Below are 27,492 nucleotides of genomic sequence, written 5' to 3'. Positions count from 1 at the left end.
CTATGCCAACACCAATGGTTTTTAATATGGCCAATAAATTATTATATATCTATTTTCATTTAATACAGATTATATTACATAATTGTTGTAGTTATTACAAAAATTACTGAAATTAAGTGTGAAAGTTTCATATTGAGATCGGATTTCACCATATAGTGGCTTTACATCCTTTATTTGTCTAAAGCCTTAGCGTTGTATAATATCTTTGACTGATCAGATGCATTATAGTGAGGCTTTAGACCATCGTGTTCCTATTGCAGTAGATCAGAAATTCATATTTGGAATGACCAACATCAGCCAGTGTTGGCACAAATATTTCTCAGTGTCCCAGTGGTGCTACCATTGTATCTTCAATTCACTCATATTTTCCAAGAATTGGAAGTCATCCACTTGAATTGAAGCAGAAAGTACAAATGTATAAGATACATAGTGTTATTTCAGATGGCAGCACCTGCAATATGGGCAATGTTCCTAAGAACCTCGCTGGCTTCTTCTTCATACTTGGTGGACAATAGTTTAGCTTTCTCTATGTTCTTCATGTTCTCTTCTAGGTTTTCCACCAGACGTATCTGGTCCAGATATCCAGGATTGACCTCCTTTATTTTGTTAGCCATTTCTTCTTGTTTCTGAGACGAAGAAAACACCATGCCCCCCAGCTTGGTCTGGCTTCCAATAAGAACTTTGGTTGTCCTGCTCAGCTCTTTTATTAGTTTCTGTGATTCCTGTAAGTTTTCTGGGATATCTTCAGTCGGTTCCACAAGTAGATTAAAGTTGTATCCTTTCATTTGTATCTGGATGTTATAGTTGCCTGCAAAGGAAGAGCAGAAACTTATAAGATCTAAGGTGTAACGGAATATATGTAAAGTAGCATGCTGGGAATTTATTGCACTTTAACTTTATATTTAAGGGGTTGTCCAGCATATACGGGTTTTCCAGAATTTAAAAAACTGTTGCCAAGAAAATGAAATAAGTTAAATTAAAAAAAGAAAAGATGAAGTGGTGTCATTGGAGTGATGGAGAGTTAAGGAGATCACTATAGGTTATTTTTTTATGTAGTCCATTCCCTACTGCTGACGTAACCTGACTATAGTAAAACTAAGAAAGCTGCTGAGATGTTCCTCAAGGCTCAACTTGTGGTTTGGTGCCAACACAAGAGAAAGCATCATGCCCTTCCTTATGTCAGAACATGACCAGCGTTGTGCGTAAAGGAGGCTTGCTTGCTAATTTTAATAGCTAAGCCAGACACATTTTCTGTAAGACACGCAGCCACCTTTATACATGACACCAACATAAGGAGGGGAAAAAAAGTCCACCTTTGTGTCAATTTGGACTCAAAAGTGGACAAGGGAGCAGCAGCGATATCTCAACATCCGGGTAGTAGGAACGCTACAGGTCCTTCAATATTGGCAATTAGAAAGCCAAATGTTTGGTCCAGTTGAGTTCATTTTTTCAAGGGTTCAAACCAGGGCCGGACTGGCCATCGGGCAGTTATGGCAAATGCCAGAAGGGCCGGTGGCAGTTGTGGGCCGCTCTAGTGTGCCGCTGTCCGCACACTCTCCCCGCTGTCGGCGCACTCCCGGCCCCGCATTCAACTATACCGGCGTCATAGACACCAGTACAGTTGAATGCAATGATGGAGGAGAGAGCGTCTGCTGATGCTTCCTCTCCCATCAATCCCCGCTCTGCCTGCCGCTGACATTGCGGGTGCGCGATGACGTCATATCATCGCGCACCTGCTGTGTGACCGGGCGGGCAGACTGCGACTGCTGAGACCAGAGCAGCGCAGGGCAGGAGGAAAGGTGAGTAGAGTGTTTTTTGTTTTTTTTTTATCAATGAGTGATGACTGGATTGTGGAGCTATTGGGGGGGGGCTGTGCTGCATTCCATTCTATGGGGCTGTGCTGCATTATATTCTATGGGGCTGGCTGCATTCAATTCTATGGGCCTCTGCTGCATTATATTCTATGGGGCTGGCTGCATTCCATTCTATGGGCCTCTGCTGCATTATATTCTATGGGGCTGGCTGCATTCCATTCTATGGGCCTCTGCTGCATTATATTCTATGGGGCTGGCTGCATTCCATTCTATGGGCCTCTGCTGCATTATATTCTATGGGGCTGGCTGCATTCCATTCTATGGGCCTCTGCTGCATTATATTCTATGGGGCTGGCTGCATTCCATTCTATGGGCCTCTGCTGCATTATATTCTATGGGGCTGGCTGCATTCCATTCTATGGGCCTCTGCTGCATTATATTCTATGGGGCTGGCTGCATTCCATTCTATGGGCCTCTGCTGCATTATATTCTATGGGGCTGGCTGCATTCCATTCTATGGGCCTCTGCTGCATTATATTCTATGGGGCTGTGCTGCATTCCATTCTATGGGCCTGTGCTGCATTGTATTCTATGGGGCTGGCTGCATTCCATTCTATGGGCCTCTGCTGCATTATATTCTATGGGGCTGTGCTGCATTCCATTCTATGGGCCTGTGCTGCCTTATATTCTATGGGGCTGGCTGCATTCCATTCTATGGGCCTCTGCTGCATTATATTCTATGGGGCTGGCTGCATTCCATTCTATGGGCCTCTCCTGCATTATATTCTATGGTGCTGTGCTGCATTCCATTCTATGGGCCTGTGCTGCATTATATTCTATGGGCCTGTGCTGCATTATATTCTATGGGGCTGTGCTGCATTCCATTCTATGGGCCTGTGCTGCATTATATTCTATGGGCCTGTGCTGCATTGTATTCTATGGGCCTGTGCTGCATTCCATTCTATAGGCCTGTGCTGCATTCCATTCTATGGGCCTGTGCTGCATTATATTCTATGGGCCTGTGCTGCATTGTATTCTATGGGCCTGTGCTGCATTATATTCTATGGGGCTGTGCTGCATTCCATTCTATGGGCCTGTGCTGCATTATATTCTATGGGCCTGTGCTGCATTGTATTCTATGGGCCTGTGCTGCATTCCATTCTATGGGCCTGTGCTGCATTCCATTCTATGGGCCTGTGCTGCATTATATTCTATGGGGCTGTGCTGCATTATATTCTATGGGGCTGTGCTGCATTATATTCTATGGGGCTGTGCTGCATTCCATTCTATGGGCCTGTGCTGCATTATATTCTATGGGCCTGTGCTGCATTGTATTCTATGGGCCTGTGCTGCATTCCATTCTATGGGCCTGTGCTGCATTCCATTCTATGGGCCTGTGCTGCATTATATTCTATGGGCCTGTGCTGCATTATATTCTATGGGGCTGTGCTGCATTATATTCTAAGGGGCTGTGCTGCATTCCATTCTATGGGCCTGTGCTGCATTATATTCTATGGGCCTGTGCTGCATTATATTCTATGGGGCTGTGCTGCATTATATTCTATGGGGCTGTGCTGCATTATATTCTATGTGGCTGTGCTGCATTCCATTCTATGGGCCTGTGCTGCATTATATTCTATGGGCCTGTGCTGCATTATATTCTATGGGGCTGTGCTGCATTCCATTCTATGGGCCTGTGCTGCATTATATTGTATGGGGGCTGTGCTGCATTACATTCTATGGGGCTGTGCTGCATTACATTCTATGGGGCTGTGCTGCATTATATTCTATGGGGCTGTGCTGCATTATATTCTATGTGGCTGTGCTGCATTCCATTCTATGGGCCTGTGCTGCATTATATTCTATGGGCCTGTGCTGCATTGTATTCTATGGGCCTGTGCTGCATTCCATTCTATGGGCCTGTGCTGCATTCCATTCTATGGGCCTGTGCTGCATTATATTCTATGGGCCTGTGCTGCATTATATTCTATGGGGCTATGCTGCATTATATTCTAAGGGGCTGTGCTGCATTCCATTCTATGGGCCTGTGCTGCATTATATTCTATGGGCCTGTGCTGCATTATATTCTATGGGGCTGTGCTGCATTATATTCTATGGGGCTGTGCTGCATTATATTCTATGTGGCTGTGCTGCATTCCATTCTATGGGCCTGTGCTGCATTATATTCTATGGGCCTGTGCTGCATTATATTCTATGGGGCTGTGCTGCATTCCATTCTATGGGCCTGTGCTGCATTATATTGTATGGGGGCTGTGCTGCATTACATTCTATGGGGCTGTGCTGCATTACATTCTATGGGGCTGTGCTGCATTATATTCTATGGGCCTGTGCTGCATTATATTCTATGGGGCTGTGCTGCATTATATTCTAGGGGGCTGTGCTGCATTATATTCTATGGGGCTGTGCTGCATTCCATTCTATGGGCCTGTGCTGCATTATATTCTATGGGCCTGTGCTGCATTATATTCTATGGGCCTGTGCTGCATTATATTCTATGGGGCTGTGCTGCATTCCATTCTATGGGCCTGTGCTGCATTATATTGTATGGGGGCTGTGCTGCATTACATTCTATGGGGCTGTGCTGCATTATATTCTATGGGCCTGTGCTGCATTATATTCTATGGGGCTGTGCTGCATTATATTCTATGGGGCTGTGCTGCATTCCATTCTATGGGCCTGTGCTGCATTATATTGTATGGGGGCTGTGCTGCATTACATTCTATGGGGCTGTGCTGCATTACATTCTATGGGGCTGTGCTGCATTATATTCTATGGGCCTGTGCTGCATTATATTCTATGGGGCTGTGCTGCATTATATTCTATGGGGCTGTGCTGCATTATATTCTATGGGGCTGTGCTGCATTCCATTCTATGGGCCTGTGCTGCATTATATTCTATGGGCCTGTGCTGCATTATATTCTATGGGCCTGTGCTGCATTATATTCTATGGGGCTGTGCTGCATTCCATTCTATGGGCCTGTGCTGCATTATATTGTATGGGGGCTGTGCTGCATTACATTCTATGGGGCTGTGCTGCATTATATTCTATGGGCCTGTGCTGCATTTTATTCTATGGGGCTGTGCTGCATTATATTCTATGGGGCTGTGCTGCATTCCATTCTATGGGCCTGTGCTGCATTATATTCTATGGGGCTGTGCTGCATTATATTCTATGGGGCTGTGCTGCATTATATTCTATGGGGCTGTGCTGCATTCCATTCTATGGGCCTGTGCTGCATTGTATTCTATGGGCCTGTGCTGCATTATATTCTATGGGCCTGTGCTGCATTATATTCTATGGGGCTGTGCTGCATTCCATTCTATGGGCCTGTGCTGCATTATATTGTATGGGGGCTGTGCTGCATTACATTCTATGGGGCTGTGCTGCATTACATTCTATGGGGCTGTGCTGCATTATATTGTATGGGGGCTGTGCTGCATTACATTCTATGGGGCTGTGCTGCATTATATTGTATGGTGGCTGGCTGCATTACATTCTATGGTGGCTGGCTGCATTACATTCTATGGGGGCTGTGCTGCATTACATTCTATGGGGGCTGTGCTGCATTACATTCTATGGGGGCTGGCTGTATTACATTCTATGGGGGCTGGCTGTATTACATTCTATGGGGCTGTGCTGCATTACATTCTATGGGGGCTGTGCTGCATTACATTCTATGGGGGCTGTGCAGCATTACATTCTATGGGGCTGTGCTGTATTATAGTCTATGGGGGCTGGCTGTATTACATTCTATGGGGGCTGTGCTGTATTACATTCTATGGGGGCTGTGCAGCATTACATTCTATGGGGCTGTGCTGTTTTATAGTCTATGGGGGCTGGCTGTATTACATTCTATGGGGGCTGGCTGTATTACATTCTATGGGGGCTGTGCTGCATTACATTCTATGGAGGCTGTGCTGCATTACATTCTATGGGGGCTGTGCTGCATTACATTCTATGGGGGCTGTGCTGCATTACATTCTATGGGGGCTGTGCAGCATTACATTCTATGGGGCTGTGCTGTATTATAATCTATGGGGGCTGGCTGTATTACATTCTATGGGGGCTGGCTGCATTACATTCTATGGGGGCTGTGCTGCATTACATTCTATGGGGGCTGGCTGTATTACATTCTATGGGGGCTGGCTGTATTACATTCTATGGGGGCTGTGCTGCATTACATTCTATGGAGGCTGTGCTGCATTACATTCTATGGGGGCTGTGCTGCATTACATTCTATGGGGGCTGTGCAGCATTACATTCTATGGGGCTGTGCTGTATTATAGTCTATGGGGGCTGGCTGTATTACATTCTTTGGGGGCTGTGCTGCATTACATTCTATGGGGGCTGTGCTGCATTACATTCTATGGGGGCTGTGCTGCATTACATTCTATGGGGGCTGTGCTGCATTACATTCTATGGGGCTGTGCTGTATTCTAGTCTATGGGGGCTGGCTGTATTACATTCTTTGGGGGCTGTGCTGTATTACATTCTATGGGGGCTGAGCTGTAATGCTGGATACAGCTGTAATTATATGTTATATAGTCGTGTTACACTCCCCTCACTTCTTGTAGCCTACAAGTGTACAAAGATATTATACAGTCACCATGTGACAAGTGGGCCTGTGTGACTTCAAATGCCAGGGCTGAATTTTAGTCCCAGTCCGGCCCTGGTTCAAACTGTTTTTTTTTTAAAGAATTAACTCTTAATTAACTAATTAAGAATTAATTGAATTTTTTACTTTAACCAATCTTCCACAAGTTACCCAGTCCCCACTGGTTTCTACTTCTACTTCTGGTGTACATCTAGGTACACCAGAAATGTCTGCTTGGCCAATCAGCTACTGTTGTGACCTGCCTCAGCCATTTTTTGGCTGATCAGCATTTCCATTGTGTTAAGATGGGATCAGGAAGAAGAGATAATTGAGGATGGAAACAGTAGCTGTCAGGTATCATTCAGTTTGAGTATTCATGTTTTTTTTTTTAAATAGACTACATTTCTTTTAACTAAAGCGCTTTCCAAAAAAATAACCATTGTCTACTGGCCAATTCCTTAAAATTGAATTTGCATATAGTATGCCTGCAACTTTATGTATGATGAACAGGTACTTATCTGGGGAAATATTGGGAAAAGGCTGCTGCCTATGTTATCTACCCTGAGGCCTCTGTCTTTTCAATCACTTTGTATAATTAATTAGTCAACCGGTTAGAGCGTTCTCCTTCGTGTATTAGACCATAACCTAATGGAATTGCCTCATGATTCGCCTAGAACTCTGCAGGCTGCTGGTTTATTTTTTTTAATGCGGGTTTGTTTAAGAGTCCTATGTATTTTGGCCACATGTTTGCCTCTTTCTGTGACTGGCCGGAGAGATTTATGGCTAGCGAGATGGTTTTGATTTGCACACACCACCAACAAAATATAGTCAGTAAACTGGAGTGGGATGAGGAAAAATTGAAAAAGTCTGAAAGGGTCCCTTATGAAAAATTATGATACTGCCATGTTGCCCATTAGATCGAAAAACATACCTTCAAATAAAAAGTGAAAATAAATATAGATCTCTTCTAACTAATTATTGAAGAGTAAGAAATGAAGAGCAGCAGCTTCCTGCCAAGAACACATGGTTATTGGCATTGCTATCAAAATGTAAGCCTCAGATACCTTGCATTGCACTAGTCATTCATCAAATTTTTTTTTTCAAGAAAGTAATTTTGTAACCTTGTTTTCATTTTGTTGAGAATAACAGAAGGAAAAAGTACAGCGTTCTGGGTGCCACCATCAATAAATGGTAGTTGTCAACTCAACAAACTTTGCACAAATTACCGTAATAGTGCAAGCAAAAAAAAAAATGTTTGTAGTACATCTTATCAGAGAGATCTGCTTCTTTCTTCAACTATGAACCATTTCTTCTTTTCTCCATGCCCCTTAAACTCATAATTCAGTCTGAAATTTTAGTAAAGGCCATTTTGCTCAAGATATGAAGACCTGCCAACTCACTGTGGGATCAGGCTACAGCTGTTTATTGAAGGTGAAAACAGAGTGACTTTGAGACATACATAGATACACACAGACTCTGCTGTTGCTTTTAGCTCATTACAGAGCTGGATTCACATCTACACTGTTCAGTACATCTTTATAAAGTGTTTCATGCTGCTACTTCTGAACATGGGTTAGATACAGGCAGGAGAGTAGGACTCCCTCATGTCTGTGTGTGCAAGTTATGGATGATATCATAGCAGATAGTCTCTACCCACTAACTCAGAAACAACTGAAAATTAAAGACTTTGCAGAGGGGTAAATTGAAACATTTAATATGTAAGTCATTTAATGGCTGGAAATTGTATTCTTCTCAATGTATATATTTGACACTTTATTTTAAAAAGTCACCTTAAAGGAAAAGTGGGCTTTGAAATGATTAGTATGAAGAGTGATGCTCATGAAAGGTAATTGTAATGTATTTTGGGGTAGATCTAGTCCTTTCCTGGTGTGTTGACGCCCCATGAAAGGGTTAGGTTTTCCCCAACCTATGTACGCTCACATTTTTTATTACAATGACTCTCGCTCTGATTCCAAGATCTTTGGAGATTAGATAGGGAGGGAGGTGGTGAGCTCCAGAATCATTTTGTATGATATGATTCAGTATTTACACTTACTGTACTTTTCCTTTATTTTCTGTATACAACTGGTAAGGTCGGCAGAATCATTGACTTCGTTAAGTTGGGATAAAGATTCTTTCATACTTGTGTAACTTTCCACCTGGTTGTTGTACAGCTCAGCAATCTCAATAAATTTTTCATCGTATTCCTTGACATTTACTGTCTTTACGGCAAGGTTTTTGCCTTTCTCCAGCACTAAAAATAAGAGGAAAAATATGAGTTTTGTAGTCATCAGGATTTGTAGTGTCAGTATTGTGCATACAGAAAATTACAATTTGAGACGTAACATATCACTCTGGTCCCAAATAATGGTTGCTGCCATTGAAGTGAATAGAGTGAGCAGTGCAGTCATTTTTTTCATCAATTCTCCACTTGGATTTGGCCATCAATGGGCATGGGATTGCCATACACCACAGTTGCAGTGGATTTTTCTGCATTAAAACACTTCTTTTATCAGAAAAAATGCCACGTATAATACTTGATGTGTTTTTATTTGTATTTCTTTGAATGGGTGAAAAACGCTGAAAGAATTGACATAATGTAGATTTGTAAAAATGAATTGATGGATCAAATATGTAAGGAAAAAATAAGTAGCGTGGGCATGTGATTTCTAAAATCTCGTTCATTTGCTGGTACTGTAACATACATAGATTTTTTACTAATGAAAAAATTCACTGAAAAATGCTGCAAATATTGAAGATATGCACCTGCCGTAACTTCTTTGCTATCTTGTTACCATGTTAGGTGAGAGGACGCACTTCAGAATACACAAATGTTTAACATTCATTTGAAGGTAATCTCTACTCATTCTAACACCCCTAAACTACATTCCCACGATTATCTTTTGGTCAGTTTTTGATATTGTAGATTTTCTGCACCATTTCTGCACCCATTAAGTAAAATAGGTTGCTTGCATTTTCGAAAATACGCAGAGTAAAAAATTCACAAGAACTCATTGTGGGAACGTTGCCTAATGAGATTTATTTGCAGGTGCTGTGCATCCAAGACAGCACCCCATTTGGTTGACTAGGTGCCTCCACTTTTTTGGTTGGCGCTTAGTTTTCAATACTGTGCAGATATCTATCAAGGTCACCAACTTGATGCAAAACCATCCATTCCCCATCCACTGCATTGTACTGAACAGTACCAGTCATGGTCAATAGTTTTGTTGCACAGAAAAAGTAAGCCCAGCAGGACATTGTGCTCCTTCCTAGATTGTTTCTGTAACAAAGGCCAAACTACGTAACAGTTTCCTACTCAACATAATTATCATTTCTACAGATTGTATTTCATAGTAGCTACAAAAGGTGATAGATAAATCAGGAGAAACTCTAGTCATAAGAGGTTAGAAGACTGAAGAAATGTGGAGTCAGACACTTACCCTTCACTTGCTTTGGGACCTGGATACTTTTAGAAAAAGGTACAGTCTGCAAAAGAAATAAAAATGAAATATATTTAATGGAAGACAGAAGTTAATGAAGCGTAGAACAAATCTTAAGGATTCTGATGTCAATATATCATCAGATTGTCAAGAGTTGAATTGCAGGAGTTTTTCCTTTCAGATTTGAAAAGATTCCCCTTACAATGAAAGCGCAAGTCCTACACTCCACAAGAGGAATATTGCTGTGCAATATAGTGGGTTTCGCAGCTAGTGCTACTCTACCAGGGCCACATAAACTTATATATGTGTATTTGACAATGCAGCCAAGGCCTCACATGGTCCTTTTTTCTTCTTCTTTCTTTACATAGCACTGGCAGAACCAGCTGTGGACTGGGGCTGAAATTCAGCCCTGGCATTTGAAATAACACAGGCCCATGTTGTCCCCGTCCCCATGAACCAGATGGGATATATTACTAATATTGCTCTGGGTGAAGGAAAGGAAGATTTTCTAGACCAATATTTCTAATGATACCCGTGGCCTGATGGGGTAAGTGATGGAGTCAGAGACTTTGTGCTCCATCACAACTTTTAACAGTATGGGTATCTTGAGAACACAGATTCTGTTAATACCATAGCAAACAAGGCAGCCCATGACCAGACAGGCCCTTCTGGCATTTGCCAGAATTGCCAGATGGCCAGTCCGGCCCTGGGCAGAACCCACTTGTTGGTTACTAATCTCATACAAGGCACTAGAGCTTGTTTGATGTGATTCACTCTGTAGTTTAAGGCCTGGGCTGCACAAGTGGTAGATTGCCGTGCAATACAGTGGATTTTGACTCTAGCGCTACTCTATCAGGGGCATGTAAATTTGCATATCTGTATATGACTATGCAGACAAGGGCTAACATGGTTTTTTTTCCCTCTCCTTTTTTTCACATAGCACTGGCAGAACACACTTGTTGGTTATAAATCTCATGCAAGTCACTAGAGCTTGATTGTTGTGGTTGTGTTTCACTCTCTAGTGCAAGGCCTAGGATGCACAAGTGGTAGATTGTGATATATATTGAGTATCTCCACAAGTGCTACTCTACCAAGGGCACATTATGTTACATATATGAATAAAACAATGCAGCTGAATCCTCACCTGGTCCCTTTTCTTCTTTCATCAGACAGCAGTGGAAGAACACGCTTGATGGTTACAAATCTCATATAGGTGCAATAACTTGTTAGTTGCAGTTAACTGTAGATACTACTATTGCTTAAAAATTCGAAATACAAACTGAGCAGATTTCAATATACATCAGATGAGGACTTTTTTTTACGGCCAGTGTTGATTTTTACAAGGGCTTCAGGACAATGTTACGTCACACAGACCTCAGGATGGTGTTTGTTTCACATCATCACAGTTAAACAATAATTCCCAGTTTAAATTTACATCACAGCTTTCTGCACTACTGGTCTTGGCCTAGTCTTAAAATCCCTTCTTTAACAAACCTTTCTTCCTATCATGTTCCTGTTCAGTCCACTACACCTCAAACTGAACCATAGCAGCAGTATCTGCTGCTCACCACTCCTTCCCAGGCTGATGTCTGATACAGACCCAACTTAAACTCAGTTTTAGCCACCCACAAGTTGAGCAGCAGTTAACCCATCCAGTTGTCCTACCAGACTTAACTCTAACATGTGATCTAGACCTTTCTTGACAGGATAAAAAGGACAACCTTCTCCAAATGGGTCTCTTAAAAAAACACCATTCAACTCACTGATCAATACCTCCATAGGCCTCACATCACACACTCAAGCACATCCCCTTTATTGTATTGTCAAGGTTCTTCTGGCCTCTAGCCCACCAATGCTCCCTCAATGAACAAGCCAGATGGTGGCCAGTGACAACACAGGGCCCCCAATTAATAACAGTGTATGGGCCACTTGTTATTCTGTAGTTTTTCAGGGAGCACTCTCTAATTCATTTCTACACAATAATCCACCAGTAATTATTAACTATGAAATTTATTAGCTAAGTCCCTCACATGCAATCTAATAGAAAATAAGAAGCTGCTTTTAATATGACAGTCGGTTCACCCACCCATCAGGCCCTTGTGTAGCTGCACAATTCGCACCTTTGTTAGAGTATGTCTCTGCCTGGAACAAGACCACTCTGCCAACCAGCTCACCAACTCTCCTTCAATAAACAGGCCTTAAGTTTTTTAGTCTGCATAGGCTAACCATAGGTCCACTTAACACCATGCGATTACCATCCACTCTTTGCCTACTTGGTGCCAAACTTTAATTAGCTCTCCTTTGCCCCTCCTATCAGCAGTATGGCAAAGCATTGCAACATCACTACACACTCCTACATCAGCAACAAGCTCTTCCTAAGTCTGTGCTGATACTGGCACCTCCTTCTGTACCTGACAGTTGAGAAAACATTCTTGCTGTCAGCTGCACTGACCTGCCAGTCAAACAGTCAGTGCATTGCAACTAAAGATGGGCAGATCTTTTGAAATTCAAAATCACCAACTTCTAAAAATTTTGCCAAAAACTGTATTTGAAAAAAATTTATTTGTGCAAATCTCAATACTGGAAACCTTTCAATTGCTTAGAAAATACACATGGGGTAGAAGAGAGAGAGGACTCCACTCACCATAAGAGGAGAGGTAAAGAGAAATAGAGAGATCATAAGACCATAAGAGCTTATACTCTACAAGAGAGAGAGAGGTCCCTGCTGACCATAAGAGCTTACACTCTACATGAGAGAGAGAGGACCCTACTAACCATTAGAGCTTACACTCTACAGGAGAGAGCGAGGTCCCTGCTGACCATAAGAGCTTACACTCTACAGAAGAGAGAGAGGACCCTACTGACTATAAGAGCTTACACTCAACAGGAGAGAGAGGTCCCTGCTGACCATAAGAGCTTACAGTCTACCGAAGAGAGAGGACCCTGTTGTGAATTAGACTTTTTTGGCTCCCTCTTGTGGTCACTAGTGATATGACTCTGGGATTGTCTTTCCTCAGTTTGGCACCCACCTGGGTCGTTAGTCCAGGGGTGTTGCTATATAAACTTCCTGGATTCTCAGTCCTGTGCCTGGCATCGTTGTAATCAGTTCCTTTCTGTTTGCTCCTGTCTGCTGGTCCTGGATCTTGCAAAATTAAGCTAAGTCCTGCTTCCTTGTTTTTTGGTTATTTCCATAGCTCTTATTTTTTGTCCAGCTTGTACTAAATGTGATTCCTGATTTTGCTGGAAGCTCTAGGGGGCTGGTGTTCTCCCCCCGGGCCGTTAGACGGTTCGGGGGTTCTTGAATATCCAGCATGGAAATTTTGATAGGGTTTTTGCTGACCGTATAAGTCATCTTACTATATTCTGCTATTAGTCAGTGGGCCTCTCTTTGCTAAATATCTAGTTCATTCTTACGTTTGTCTTTTCTCCTTACCTCACCGTTATTATTTGTTGGGGGCTTGTATCCAACTTTTGGGGTCTTTTCTATGGAGGCAAGAAAGGTCTATCTTTTCCCTTCTAGGGTTAGTTAGTTCTCCGGCTGGCGCGAGACGTCTAGAACCAACATAGGCACGTTCCCCGGCTGCTGCTATTTGTGGTGCTAGGATTAGATATATGGTCAGCCCAGTTACCACTGCCCTAAGAGCTGTTTTTTTTGTGTTTGCAGACTTGGTATGTACTTTTGAGACCCTCTGCCATTGGGGTCATAACAGTATGCCAGGCCAAGGTTGAATGTTTAATGCATTGCAGAAGTGGGATTACAAGAAAGGAAAGTCTGAGTTTTTGTTTTTTTTTCTTTTCTCTCTTTTTTCCTCCCCTTTACCTCTGAGTGGCTTGTGCTTGCTGCAGACATGAATGTCCAGACTTTGATTATAAGTGTGGATCAGCTTGCTGCTCGTGTGCAGGGCATACAAGATTTTGTTACCAGTAGTCCAATGTCTGAACCTAAAATACCTATTCCTGAACTGTTCTCTGGAGACCGATTTAAGTTTAGGAATTTCAGGAATAATTGTAAATTGTTTCTATCTCTGAGACCCCGTTCATCTGGAGACTCAGCTCAGCAAGTAAAAATTGTTATCTCTTTCTTACGGGGCGACCCTCAGGATTGGGCCTTCTCGCTAGCGCCAGGAGATCCGGCATTGGCAAATATTGATGCGTTTTTTCTGGCGCTCGGATTGCTTTACGAGGAACCCAATCTTGAAATTCAGGCAGAAAAAGCCTTGCTGGCTATTTCTCAGGGTCAGGATGAAGATGAAGTGTATTGCCAAAAATTTCGGAAATGGTCCGTGCTTACTCAGTGGAATGAGTGTGCTCTGGCCGCAAATTTCAGAAATGGCCTTTCTGAAGCCATTAAGAATGTGATGGTGGGTTTCTCCATTCCTACAGGTCTGAATGATTCCATGGCGCTGGCTATTCAAATTGACCGGCGTTTGCGGGAGCGCAAAGCCGCGAATCCTCTGGTGGTGTTGTCTGAACAAACACCTGATTTAATGCAATGTGGTAGAATTCAGACTAGAAATGAACGGAAAAATCATAGACGTCAGAATGGGTTGTGTTTTTACTGTGGTGATTCTACACATGTTATATCAGCATGCTCTAAACGCCTAACTAGGGTTGTTAGTCCTGTCGCCATTGGTAATTTACAACCTAAATTTATTTTGTCTGTGACTTTAATTTGCTCATTGTCCTCCTACCCTGTTATGGCGTTTGTGGATTCAGGTGCTGCCCTGAGTCTTTCGGATCTGTCGTTTGCCAAGCGCTGTGGTTTTGTTCTTGAGCCGTTGGTAAATCCTATCCCTCTTAGAGGTATTGATGCTACGCCATTGGCGGAAAATAAACCGCAGTTTTGGACACAGGTAACCATGTGCATGACTCCTGAACATCGGGAGGTGATTCGTTTTCTTGTTCTGCATAAAATGCATGATTTGGTCGTTTTGGGTCTGCCATGGTTACAGACCCATAATCCAGTCTTGGATTGGAAGGCAATGTCTGTGTCAAGTTGGGGCTGTCAGGGAATTCATGGTGATTCCCCGCCGGTGTCTATTGCTTCCTCTACTCCTTCGGAAGTTCCTGAGTATTTGTCTGATTACCAGGATGTATTCAGCGAGTCCAGGTCCAGTGCTCTTCCTCCTCATAGGGACTGTGACTGCGCTATAGATTTGATTCCAGGTAGTAAATTTCCTAAGGGAAGATTATTTAATCTGTCTGTACCTGAGCATACCGCAATGCGTTCGTATATCAAGGAATCTCTGGAGAAGGGGCATATCCGTCCATCCTCTTCCCCTCTTGGTGCGGGATTCTTTTTTGTGGCTAAGAAGGACGGATCTTTGAGACCTTGTATTGACTATCGGCTTCTGAATAAAATCACTGTTAAATTTCAGTATCCTTTGCCTCTGTTGTTGGACTTGTTTGCCCGGATTAAAGGTGCCAAGTGGTTCACCAAGATAGATCTTCGTGGTGCGTACAACCTTGTGCGCATTAAGCAAGGAGATGAATGGAAAACTGCATTTAATACGCCCGAAGGTCATTTTGAGTACTTGGTGATGCCTTTCGGGCTCTCTAATGCTCCTTCAGTGTTTCAGTCCTTTATGCATGATATTTTCCGGAAGTATCTGGATAAATTTATGATTGTTTATCTGGATGATATTCTGTTTTTTTCTGATGATTGGGACTCGCATGTAGAGCAGGTCAGGATGGTGTTTCAGGTTTTGCGTGAGAATGCTTTGTTTGTTAAGGGCTCAAAGTGTCTCTTTGGAGTACAGAAGGTTCCCTTTTTGGGTTTTATTTTTTCCCCTTCTGCGGTGGAGATGGACCCAGTCAAGGTCCGAGCTATTCATGATTGGACTCAACCCATGTCAGTTAAGAGTCTTCAGAAGTTCTTGGGTTTTGCTAACTTCTACCGTCGTTTTATCGCTAATTTTTCTAGCGTTGTTAAACCTTTGACGGATATGACCAAGAAAGGTTCTGATGTTGCTAACTGGGCTCCTGCAGCCGTGGAAGCTTTTCAAGAGTTGAAGCGCCGGTTTACTTCGGCACCTGTTTTGTGCCAGCCTGATGTCTCACTTCCCTTTCAGGTTGAAGTGGATGCTTCTGAGATTGGGGCAGGGGCCGTTTTGTCGCAGAGAGGCCCTGGTTGCTCTGTAATGAGACCATGTGCTTTTTTCTCTAGGAAGTTTTCGCCTGCTGAGCGGAATTATGATGTTGGCAATCGGGAGTTGTTAGCCATGAAGTGGGCATTTGAGGAGTGGCGTCATTGGCTCGAGGGTGCTAAGCATCGTGTGGTGGTCTTGACTGATCACAAAAATCTGATGTATCTCGAGTCTGCTAAACGCCTGAATCCTAGACAGGCCCGCTGGTCATTGTTTTTCTCCCGTTTTGACTTTGTGGTCTCGTATTTACCAGGTTCAAAGAATGTGAAGGCTGATGCTCTTTCAAGGAGCTTTGTGCCTGACTCTCCTGGAGTCGCAGAACCAGTTGGTATTCTCAAAGAGGGAGTTATCCTGTCAGCCATTTCTCCGGATTTGCGACGTGTGTTGCAGAGATTTCAAGCTGGTAGACCTGACTCTTGTCCACCTGACAGACTGTTTGTTCCTGATAAGTGGACCAGCAGAGTCATTTCCGAGGTTCATTCCTCGGTGTTGGCAGGGCATCCGGGAATTTTTGGCACCAGAGATCTGGTGGCTAGGTCCTTTTGGTGGCCTTCCTTGTCACGGGATGTGCGGTCATTTGTGCAGTCCTGTGGGACTTGTGCTCGAGCTAAGCCTTGCTGTTCTCATGCCAGCGGGTTGCTCTTGCCCTTGCCTGTCCCGAAGAGGCCTTGGACACACATTTCCATGGATTTCATTTCAGATCTTCCGGTGTCTCAGGGCATGTCTGTCATCTGGGTGGTATGTGATCGCTTTTCCAAGATGGTCCATTTGGTATCTTTGCCTAAGCTGCCTTCCTCTTCCGATCTGGTTCCTTTGTTCTTTCAGAATGTGGTTCGTTTACACGGCATTCCTGAGAATATTGTGTCTGACAGAGGATCCCAGTTTGTTTCCAGGTTCTGGCGATCCTTTTGTGCTAAGATGGGCATTGATTTGTTGTTTTCGTCTGCCTTTCATCCTCAGACTAATGGACAAACGGAGCGAACTAATCAGACTCTGGAGGCTTATTTGAGGTGTTTTGTTTCTGCAGATCAGGATGATTGGGTGACCTTCTTGCCGTTGGCTGAGTTTGCCCTTAATAATCGGGCTAGTTCCGCTACTTTGGTTTCGCCATTTTTTTGCAACTCTGGTTTCCATCCTCATTTTTTCTCGGGACATGTGGAGCCTTCTGACTGTCCTGGGGTAGATTCCGTGGTGGATAGGTTGCAGCAGATCTGGAATCATGTGGTGGACAACTTAAAGTTGTCACAGGAGAAGGCTCAGCGTTTTGCCAACCGCCGCCGCGGTGTGGGTCCCCGACTTCGTGTTGGGGATTTGGTATGGCTGTCTTCTCGATTTGTTCCTATGAAGGTCTCCTCTCCTAAATTTAAGCCTCGCTTCATCGGTCCTTACAAGATATTGGAAATCCTTAATCCTGTGTCCTTTCGCTTGGATCTTCCGGTGTCATTTGCCATTCACAACGTGTTCCATAGGTCTTTGTTGCGGCGGTACGTTGTACCTGTGGTTTCTTCTGTTGAGCCTCCTGCTCCGGTGTTGGTTGAGGGCGAGTTGGAGTACGTGGTGGAGAAGATCTTGGATTCTCGTCTCTCCAGGCGGAGGCTTCAGTATCTGGTCAAGTGGAAGGGCTATGGTCAGGAGGATAATTCCTGGGTGGTTGCCTCTGATGTGCATGCGGCCGATTTAGTTCGTGCCTTTCACGCTGCTCATCCTGATCGCCCTGGTGGTCTTGGTGAGGGTTCGGTGACCCCTCCTTAAAGGGGGGGGTACTGTTGTGAATTAGACTTTTTTGGCTCCCTCTTGTGGTCACTAGTGATATGACTCTGGGATTGTCTTTCCTCAGTTTGGCACCCACCTGGGTCGTTAGTCCAGGGGTGTTGCTATATAAACTTCCTGGATTCTCAGTCCTGTGCCTGGCATCGTTGTAATCAGTTCCTTTCTGTTTGCTCCTGTCTGCTGGTCCTGGATCTTGCAAAATTAAGCTAAGTCCTGCTTCCTTGTTTTTTGGTTATTTCCATAGCTCTTATTTTTTGTCCAGCTTGTACTAAATGTGATTCCTGATTTTGCTGGAAGCTCTAGGGGGCTGGTGTTCTCCCCCCGGGCCGTTAGACGGTTCGGGGGTTCTTGAATATCCAGCGTGGAAATTTTGATAGGGTTTTTGCTGACCGTATAAGTCATCTTACTATATTCTGCTATTAGTCAGTGGGCCTCTCTTTGCTAAATATCTAGTTCATTCTTACGTTTGTCTTTTCTCCTTACCTCACCGTTATTATTTGTTGGGGGCTTGTATCCAACTTTTGGGGTCTTTTCTCTGGAGGCAAGAAAGGTCTATCTTTTCCCTTCTAGGGTTAGTTAGTTCTCCGGCTGGCGCGAGACGTCTAGAACCAACGTAGGCACGTTCCCCGGCTGCTGCTATTTGTGGTGCTAGGATTAGATATATGGTCAGCCCAGTTACCACTGCCCTAAGAGCTGTTTTTTTTGTGTTTGCAGACTTGGTATGTACTTTTGAGACCCTCTGAAATTGGGGTCATAACAGGACCCTACTGACTATAAGAGCTTACACTCTACAGGAGAGAGAGATGACCTTACTGACCATTAGAGGTTACACTCTACAGGAGAGAGAGAGGTCCCTGCTGACCATAAGAACTTACTCTGTTGTGAAATTGGATTTTGGGCTCCCCCGGTGGCCACTGGTGGAATTGAACTGGTGTGCATCATCCTCTCTGTTCACCTGTTTCCATCAGGAGGTGGGAGTCGCTATTTAGCCTTGCTCCTCTGTCACTTCCATGCCGGTCAACATTGTAATCAGAAGCCTTTCTGTGCATGTTCCTGCTGCTAGACAACTCCCAGCTAAGTTGGACTTTAGTCCTTGTTTGTTTTTGCATTTTGTTCCAGTTCACAGCTGTAGTTTCGTTTCTGTGTCTGGAAAGCTCTTGTGATCTGAAATTGCCACTCTGATGTTATGAGTTAATACTAGAGTCTTAAAGTAATTTCAGGATGGTATTTTGATAGGGTTTTCAGCTGACCATGAAAGTGCCCTTTCTGTCTTCCTGCTATCTAGTAAGCGGACCTCAATTTTGCTAAACCTATTTTCATACTACGTTTGTCATTTCATCTAAAATCACCGCCAATATTTGTGGGGGCCTCTGTCTGCCTTTCGGGGAAATTTCTCTAGAGGTGAGCCAGGACTATATTTTCCTCTGCCAGGATTAGTTAGTCCTCCGGCCGGCGCTGGGCGTCTAGGGATAAAACGCAGACTACGCTACCCGGCTACTGTTAGTTGTGCGGCAGGTTTAGTTCATGGTCAGTTTAGTTTCCATCCTTCCAAGAGCTAGTTCTTATGTTTGCTGGGCTATGTTCTCTTGCCATTGAGAACCATAACAGTTTGACCGGCCAGAAAGGGTTAAATTAATTGACAGAGAAAGGAGAGAAAAGAGAAGTCTGCTGAAGATTTTTTTTTTTTTTTTTTTTTTCCTTCAGTTCTGAGTGTGCTTGTAATTGAATCTCTTGCAAGTCTGCCTATATTGCAGCCTTTCTCTCTCTCTCTCTCCTTCTAATCCTGGAATGGCTCTGTGTTCACCTGTTTAAAATGGATATTCAGAGTTTAGCTGCAGGTTTGAATAATCTCACCACGAAAGTTCAAAATTTACAAGATTTTGTTGTTCATGTTCCTATATCTGAACCTAGAATTCCTTTGCCTGAATTTTTCTCGGGGAATAGATCTTGCTTTCAAAATTTCAAAAATAATTGCAAGTTGTTTTTGTCCCTGAAATCTCGCTCTGCTGGAGATCCTGCTCAGCAGGTCAGGATTGTGATTTCCTTGCTCCGGGGCGACCCTCAGGATTGGGCGTTTGCATTGGCTCCAGGGGATCCTGCGTTGCTCAATGTGGATGCGTTTTTTCTGGCCTTGGGGTTGCTTTATGAGGAACCTCAGTTAGAACTTCAGGCGGAAAAGGCCTTGATGTCCCTATCTCAGGGGCAAGACGAAGCTGAAATATACTGCCAGAAATTCCGTAAATGGGCTGTGCTTACTCAGTGGAATGAGTGCGCCCTGGCGGCGAATTTCAGAGAGGGTCTCTCTGATGCCATTAAGGATGTTATGGTGGGGTTCCCTGTGCCTGCGGGTCTGAATGAGTCCATGACAATGGCTATCCAGATCGATAGGCGTCTGCGGGAGCGCAAACCTGTGCACCATTTGGCGGTGTCTACTGAGAAGACGCCAGAGAATATGCAATGTGATAGAATTCTGTCCAGAAGTGAACGGCAGAATTTTAGACGAAAAAATGGGTTGTGCTTCTATTGCGGTGATTCAACTCATGTTATATCAGCATGCTCTAAGCGTACTAAGAAGCTTGATAAGTCTGTTTCAATTGGCACTTTACAGTCTAAGTTTATTCTATCTGTGACCCTGATTTGTTCTTTATCATCTATTACCGCGGATGCCTATGTCGACTCTGGCGCCGCTTTGAGTCTTATGGATTGGTCCTTTGCCAAACGCTGTGGGTATGATTTGGAGCCTCTTGAAACTCCTATACCCCTGAAGGGGATTGACTCCACCCCATTGGCTAGCAATAAACCACAATACTGGACACAAGTAACTATGCGGATTAATCTGGATCACCAGGAGATTATTCGCTTTCTTGTGCTGTATAACCTACATGATGTGTTGGTGCTTGGATTGCCATGGCTGCAATCTCATAACCCAGTCCTTGACTGGAAAGCTATGTCTGTGTTAAGCTGGGGATGTAAGGGGACGCATGGGGACGTACCTGTGGTTTCCATTTCATCATCTACTCCCTCTGAGATTCCTGAATTCTTGACTGAATATCGTGACGTTTTTGAAGAACCTAAGCTTGGTTCATTACCTCCGCACCGGGAGTGCGATTGTGCCATAGATTTGATTCCGGGTAGTAAATACCCTAAGGGTCGTTTATTTAATCTGTCTGTGCCTGAACATGCTGCTATGCGAGAATATATAAAGGAGTCCTTGGAAAAGGGACATATTCGTCCTTCGTCATCTCCCTTAGGAGCCGTTTTTTTCTTTGTGGCTAAGAAAAATGGCTCTTTGAGGCCGTGCATTGATTATCGGCTTTTGAATAAAATCACGGTTAAATATCAATATCCGTTGCCACTGCTGACTGATTTGTTTGCTCGCATAAAGGGGGCCAAGTGGTTCTCTAAGATAGATCTCCGTGGGGCGTATAATTTGGTGCGTATTAAGCAGGGGGATGAGTGGAAAACCGCATTTAATACGCCCGAGGGCCACTTTGAGTATTTGGTGATGCCTTTTGGTCTTTCAAATGCCCCTTCAGTCTTTCAGTCCTTTATGCATGACATTTTCCGTGATTATTTGGATAAATTTATGATTGTGTATCTGGATGATATTTTGATTTTTTCGGATGACTGGGACTCTCATGTCCAGCAGGTCAGGAGGGTTTTTCAGGTTTTGCGGTCTAATTCCTTGTGTGTGAAGGGTTCTAAGTGCGTTTTTGGGGTTCAAAAGATTTCCTTTTTGGGATATATTTTTTCCCCCTCTTCCATCGAGATGGATCCTGTCAAGGTTCAGGCTATTTGTGATTGGACGCAACCCTCTTCTCTTAAGAGTCTTCAGAAATTTTTGGGCTTTGCTAACTTTTATCGTCGATTTATTGCTGGTTTTTCTGATGTTGTTAAACCATTGACTGATTTGACTAAGAAGGGTGCTGATGTTGCTGATTGGTCCCCTGCTGCTGTGGAGGCCTTTCGGGAGCTTAAGCGCCGCTTTTCTTCCGCCCCTGTGTTGCGTCAGCCTGATGTTGCTCTTCCTTTTCAGGTTGAGGTCGACGCTTCTGAAATCGGAGCTGGGGCGGTTTTGTCGCAGAGATGTTCCGATTGCTCCGTGATGAGACCTTGTGATTTTTTCTCGCGTAAATTTTCGCCCGCCGAGCGGAATTATGATGTTGGGAATCGGGAGCTTTTGGCCATGAAGTGGGCTTTTGAGGAGTGGCGTCATTGGCTTGAGGGGGCTAGACATCAGGTGGTGGTATTAACTGACCACAAAAATCTAATTTATCTTGAGTCCGCCAGACGCCTGAATCCTAGACAGGCGCGCTGGTCGTTGTTTTTCTCTCGGTTTAATTTTGTGGTGTCCTACCTGCCGGGTTCTAAGAATGTTAAGGCGGATGCCCTTTCTAGGAGTTTTGAGCCTGACTCCCCTGGTAATTCTGAACCTACAGGTATCCTTAAGGATGGAGTGATATTGTCTGCCGTTTCTCCAGACCTGCGGCGGGCCTTGCAGGAGTTTCAGGCGGATAGACCTGATCGTTGCCCACCTGGTAGACTGTTTGTTCCTGATGATTGGACCAGTAAAGTCATTTCTGAGGTTCATTCTTCTGCGTTGGCAGGTCATCCTGGAATCTTTGGTACCAGGGATTTGGTGGCAAGGTCCTTCTGGTGGCCTTCCCTGTCTCGAGATGTGCGAGGCTTCGTGCAGTCTTGTGACGTTTGTGCTCGGGCCAAGCCTTGTTGTTCTCGGGCTAGTGGATTGTTGTTGCCCTTGCCTATCCCGAAGAGGCCCTGGACGCACATCTCGATGGATTTTATTTCGGATCTTCCTGTTTCTCAGAAGATGTCTGTCATCTGGGTGGTGTGTGATCGTTTCTCTAAGATGGTCCATTTTGTTCCCCTGCCTAAGTTGCCTTCTTCTTCCGAGTTGGTTCCTCTGTTTTTTCAAAATGTGGTCCGTTTGCATGGTATTCCGGAGAATATCTTTTCTGACAGAGGTACCCAATTCGTGTCTAGATTTTGGCGAGCATTCTGTGCTAGGATGGGCATAGATTTGTCTTTCTCGTCTGCTTTCCATCCTCAGACTAATGGCCAGACCGAGCGGACGAATCAGACCTTGGAGACATATTTGAGGTGTTTTGTGTCTGCAGATCAGGATGATTGGGTTGCTTTTTTGCCTTTAGCGGAGTTTGCCCTCAATAATCGGGCCAGCTCTGCCACCTTGGTGTCTCCCTTTTTCTGTAATTCGGGGTTTCATCCTCGATTTTCTTCTGGTCAGGTGGAATCTTCGGACTGTCCTGGAGTGGATGCTGTGGTGGAGAGGTTGCATCAGATTTGGGGGCAGGTAGTGGACAATTTGAAGTTGTCCCAGGAGAAGACTCAGCTTTTTGCCAACCGCCGGCGTCGGGTTGGTCCTCGGCTTTGTGTTGGGGACTTGGTGTGGTTGTCTTCTCGTTTTGTCCCTATGAGGGTTTCTTCTCCCAAGTTTAAGCCTCGGTTCATCGGCCCGTACAAGATATTGGAGATTCTTAACCCTGTGTCCTTCCGTTTGGACCTCCCTGCATCTTTTTCTATTCATAATGTTTTTCATCGGTCATTATTGCGCAGGTATGAGGTACCGGTTGTGCCTTCCATTGAGCCTCCTGCTCCGGTGTTGGTTGAGGGCGAGTTGGAGTACGTTGTGGAAAAAATCTTGGACTCCCGTGTTTCCAGACGGAAACTCCAGTATCTGGTCAAATGGAAGGGATACGGTCAGGAGGATAATTCTTGGGTGACTGCCTCTGATGTTCATGCCTCCGATTTGGTCCGTGCCTTTCATAGGGCTCATCCTGATCGCCCTGGTGGTTCTGGTGAGGGTTCGGTGCCCCCTCCTTGAGGGGGGGGTACTGTTGTGAAATTGGATTTTGGGCTCCCCCGGTGGCCACTGGTGGAATTGAACTGGTGTGCATCATCCTCTCTGTTCACCTGTTTCCATCAGGAGGTGGGAGTCGCTATTTAGCCTTGCTCCTCTGTCACTTCCATGCCGGTCAACATTGTAATCAGAAGCCTTTCTGTGCATGTTCCTGCTGCTAGACAACTCCCAGCTAAGTTGGACTTTAGTCCTTGTTTGTTTTTGCATTTTGTTCCAGTTCACAGCTGTAGTTTCGTTTCTGTGTCTGGAAAGCTCTTGTGATCTGAAATTGCCACTCTGATGTTATGAGTTAATACTAGAGTCTTAAAGTAATTTCAGGATGGTATTTTGATAGGGTTTTCAGCTGACCATGAAAGTGCCCTTTCTGTCTTCCTGCTATCTAGTAAGCGGACCTCAATTTTGCTAAACCTATTTTCATACTACGTTTGTCATTTCATCTAAAATCACCGCCAATATTTGTGGGGGCCTCTGTCTGCCTTTCGGGGAAATTTCTCTAGAGGTGAGCCAGGACTATATTTTCCTCTGCCAGGATTAGTTAGTCCTCCGGCCGGCGCTGGGCGTCTAGGGATAAAATGCAGGCTACGCTACCCGGCTACTGTTAGTTGTGCGGCAGGTTTAGTTCATGGTCAGTTTAGTTTCCATCCTTCCAAGAGCTAGTTCTTATGTTTGCTGGGCTATGTTCTCTTGCCATTGAGAACCATAACATTACTCTCTACAAAAGAGAGAGGACCCTACTGACTAGAAGAGCTTAAACTCTACAGGAGAGTGAGATAACCCTGCTGACCATAAGAGCTTACACTCTACAGGAGAGAGAAAGGACCTTGCTGACCATAAGAGCTTGCACTCTACAGGAGAGAGAAAGGACCTTGCTGACCATAAGAGATTTCACTCTACAGGAGAGAGAAAGAACTCTGCTGACCATAAGAGCTTACACTCTACAGGAGAGAGAAAGGACCCGCTGACCATAAGAGCTTACAATCTACAGGAGAGAGAGGACCCTGCTGACCATAAGAACTTGCACTCTACAGGAGAGAGAGGACCCTGCTGACCATAAAAGCTTACACTCTACAGGAGAGAGAGGACCCTGCTGAGCATAAGACCTTACATTCCACAGGAGAGAGAGAGAGAGGAACCCACAGACCGTAAGAGCTTACACTCTGCACGAGAAAGAGAATCCTGCTTACATTATAGAGGATAAAGGCTTGCCCGGTGACTTTGGAGATGGAAAATGACTTTGCCGTACAACCTGAACTCCACTAGGAGCGGCTGAGCGGTGATGACCCAGGTATTGACCACGACTGTACAAGGTATGATAAGAAGATGTCATAGCTATAGGGCAACATGGGGAAGCCCACATGGCAGAGCAAAATGATGCTAGCCTGCCGCCTGATGCTTCAGCAGTGTGAGAAATGGTGCTGGGCATGTTTTTTTTAATGTTACGAATTTAGAATCAAATCTCAAAATGTTCGAATTTGGGTGAAACCGCGAATTTCAGAAAAATCAACTCAAACTGGAACCTCAATGGATTGAGCAGTTCATCTCTAATTGAAACAAATGATAATGAATGTGGACAACAATAATCTCATAGTATTGGATGTTTGTCAACTGTCCAATTATGGGTGCTGTAGCTTGTCAGCAGCAACGTGGTCACATTCACTATCACTTATTGCGATAATGCCATATTAGAAGTTGCTGTGCCTTATTACTGGTGCACCATGCCCCATTGCAGTATCTTTCATCCAAGCTGCAAGATCACATCCATTACCAGATGCTGTAATGGTGTCAGCACCTTCTCCCTTACATACATTTCCACATGAGGAAGTTCTCAGTGTTTGCACATTAGGGCTCAGCCTTGTTTACTGCAGTCATGTGACAAAAAATACCATTTGATTGCTGTCATTGTGTTCTCTACCTCTTTCCACTCCACAAATTGAGTTTTTAAAGGGTTACCCAATGCAGGACCGAAGTCTATTATTATGTGCTGTGTCTCTCTTATTCCCGTCCTGTAATTACATGGCAAATACCCAGTTATATATTTATTACTAGGCTGTGGTTAAGAAAACCAAGAAAAGTTTGCTTTATTTTTTCTTTATTTTTTATGATTTTTTTTTTATCTTTTATAAAATAATCTGATTTAACAGCTTTCATATATCCTCTAAGTAGCTTCATTGATAAAAAAGTGAAGGCAAATTGCAGCAATTAAACCAAATTACAACCAATAGTATCACAGTCGTCACTTTATGACATGCCCCTGGAGAAATCTACGCTCACTGTGATATCACTTGCACCATACCTGATGACATCATTCACTCTAGGATCTAATCTATATACATTGTCATTGTATTTCTGCCTGGTATGATTATATCTTTTTAATGTGTTATTATAATTATTTTTCATAGGATCTGGTTCAGATGAGGAAATAAAGAAAGTTGTATGTGGTGCATTGCAGTGACCATGTACTGGTCACTGTTTAAAGCAGAGCAGGCTTCTGTTCGCCCCCATTACTGTACCATGGGCAGATCACATTTGCTGGTCCCAAAGCCTGGCTTCTCATTAGGCATTTACAGAATATAGCTGACCTCAAAGCAGAAATCAAAGTATAGCCCCCTTCTGTTTTTGCTTCAGAGCAGAACACACTAAGTGCCTCTTTTGCCCCCTATACCTTTCTCATTCATTTAGTGTTGTTACTTGAAACTTGTAGACCCCAATACAACATATCCTCAAGGGTCCCCAACTATCGTAGGTCATTTAATAGCATTGGTCTTCTCAAATGGGTCAAAGAGCCTAGTTGGATTCTTCTAGATTTCAAGGCCTTGGTATGATTGTACCTTTCTATCGACTATAGATACAACCCTGCTTAAAAGGCAGTATGTCCTTACTGACTTTCCTACTACCATTGTTTACATTGCAAGAAGAGCAGTTTAGGTAACAGCTGGCATGCTATTGTGGTATTATGGCACACCTTGCGTAACTTGTTCTCTCATTTACTTCAGATTGGACAGTAATGGTAGTGACGCTACGAATATCCATTTGGTATGTGACGCAACGGTTTGTCTTGCTCATCTCTAGGGGAAAAGGATGGAGCCAATCAACTGAACCACTTCTGGATAGGCTACTACCCACTGGCAGACAGAGACAGAGAAGGGACCCTGTGCTAGAACAATATATGGTCCTTTTGCAGTCTAATATCTGATCATAATGTACAATTCCACCTGCTTTGAAGGTGGAAATGGACCTTCTTACCTCGTGGGCCACTTTGTGGCTGCACAGGTTGCACCAATGATATATCTGCCCCTTCTACTACATTTTTAGTATGTACACCCTTGCATGAGAGATAACACACCGGCATAAGAATCTTGATCATCAGTGCACGTTATATATGCCATTGTAAAGGTGCAAGGTATAAAAAGAGTGGCTGATGTCAATCATATTAATAGATGTAAAACTTTACAGAGGTTCTCATTATAAAATACTGGCATAAAGCTGAGTTGTGTTCATGGGGAAAGGAAATTTCCCTGATTTTCTTATCTTTTTTACTGAAGATCAATACAGCCTAGACTGAGCTGACTGATAACAGTGAACAACAGACAGAATAGTTATGTTCTTTAGTGTCGAGACATGGTCTATAATGAATTAGCAATAAATCTGTTCCTACCTCGTCCTCATTATCACTGGCTTGTACACAGCAGCAGAAGGCGGACATGCTTCACACCACACAAGACTGCATGAGAAAGAATACTTCATGGAAAGATTCAGACTGGCAGCGAGATCACAAGACTGAACAAAGTGAAACGACTGAGAACTCGT

At 44.0% G+C, this 27,492-nt stretch overlaps 1 protein-coding gene across 1 annotated transcript; it reads right to left on the bottom strand.

Moving 5' to 3' along the window:
- On the bottom strand, positions 1-27,492 carry LOC143766066 (uncharacterized). Its single transcript, XM_077253440.1, has 4 exons — positions 27,341-27,492; positions 9,871-9,916; positions 8,487-8,684; positions 1-808 (listed from the first exon to the last, which is right to left on the bottom strand). The coding sequence occupies exons 1-4, from the start codon at positions 27,386-27,388 to the stop codon at positions 438-440; spliced, it is 663 nt and encodes a 220-aa protein (XP_077109555.1). The 5' UTR covers positions 27,389-27,492; the 3' UTR covers positions 1-437.

This window comes from Ranitomeya variabilis, chromosome 4 (genome assembly GCF_051348905.1).
Source record: "Ranitomeya variabilis isolate aRanVar5 chromosome 4, aRanVar5.hap1, whole genome shotgun sequence".
NCBI lineage: Eukaryota > Metazoa > Chordata > Amphibia > Anura > Dendrobatidae > Ranitomeya > Ranitomeya variabilis.
The sequence above is the reverse complement of the archived record's forward strand: the minus strand, read 5'-3'. Positions and strand labels throughout refer to the sequence as shown.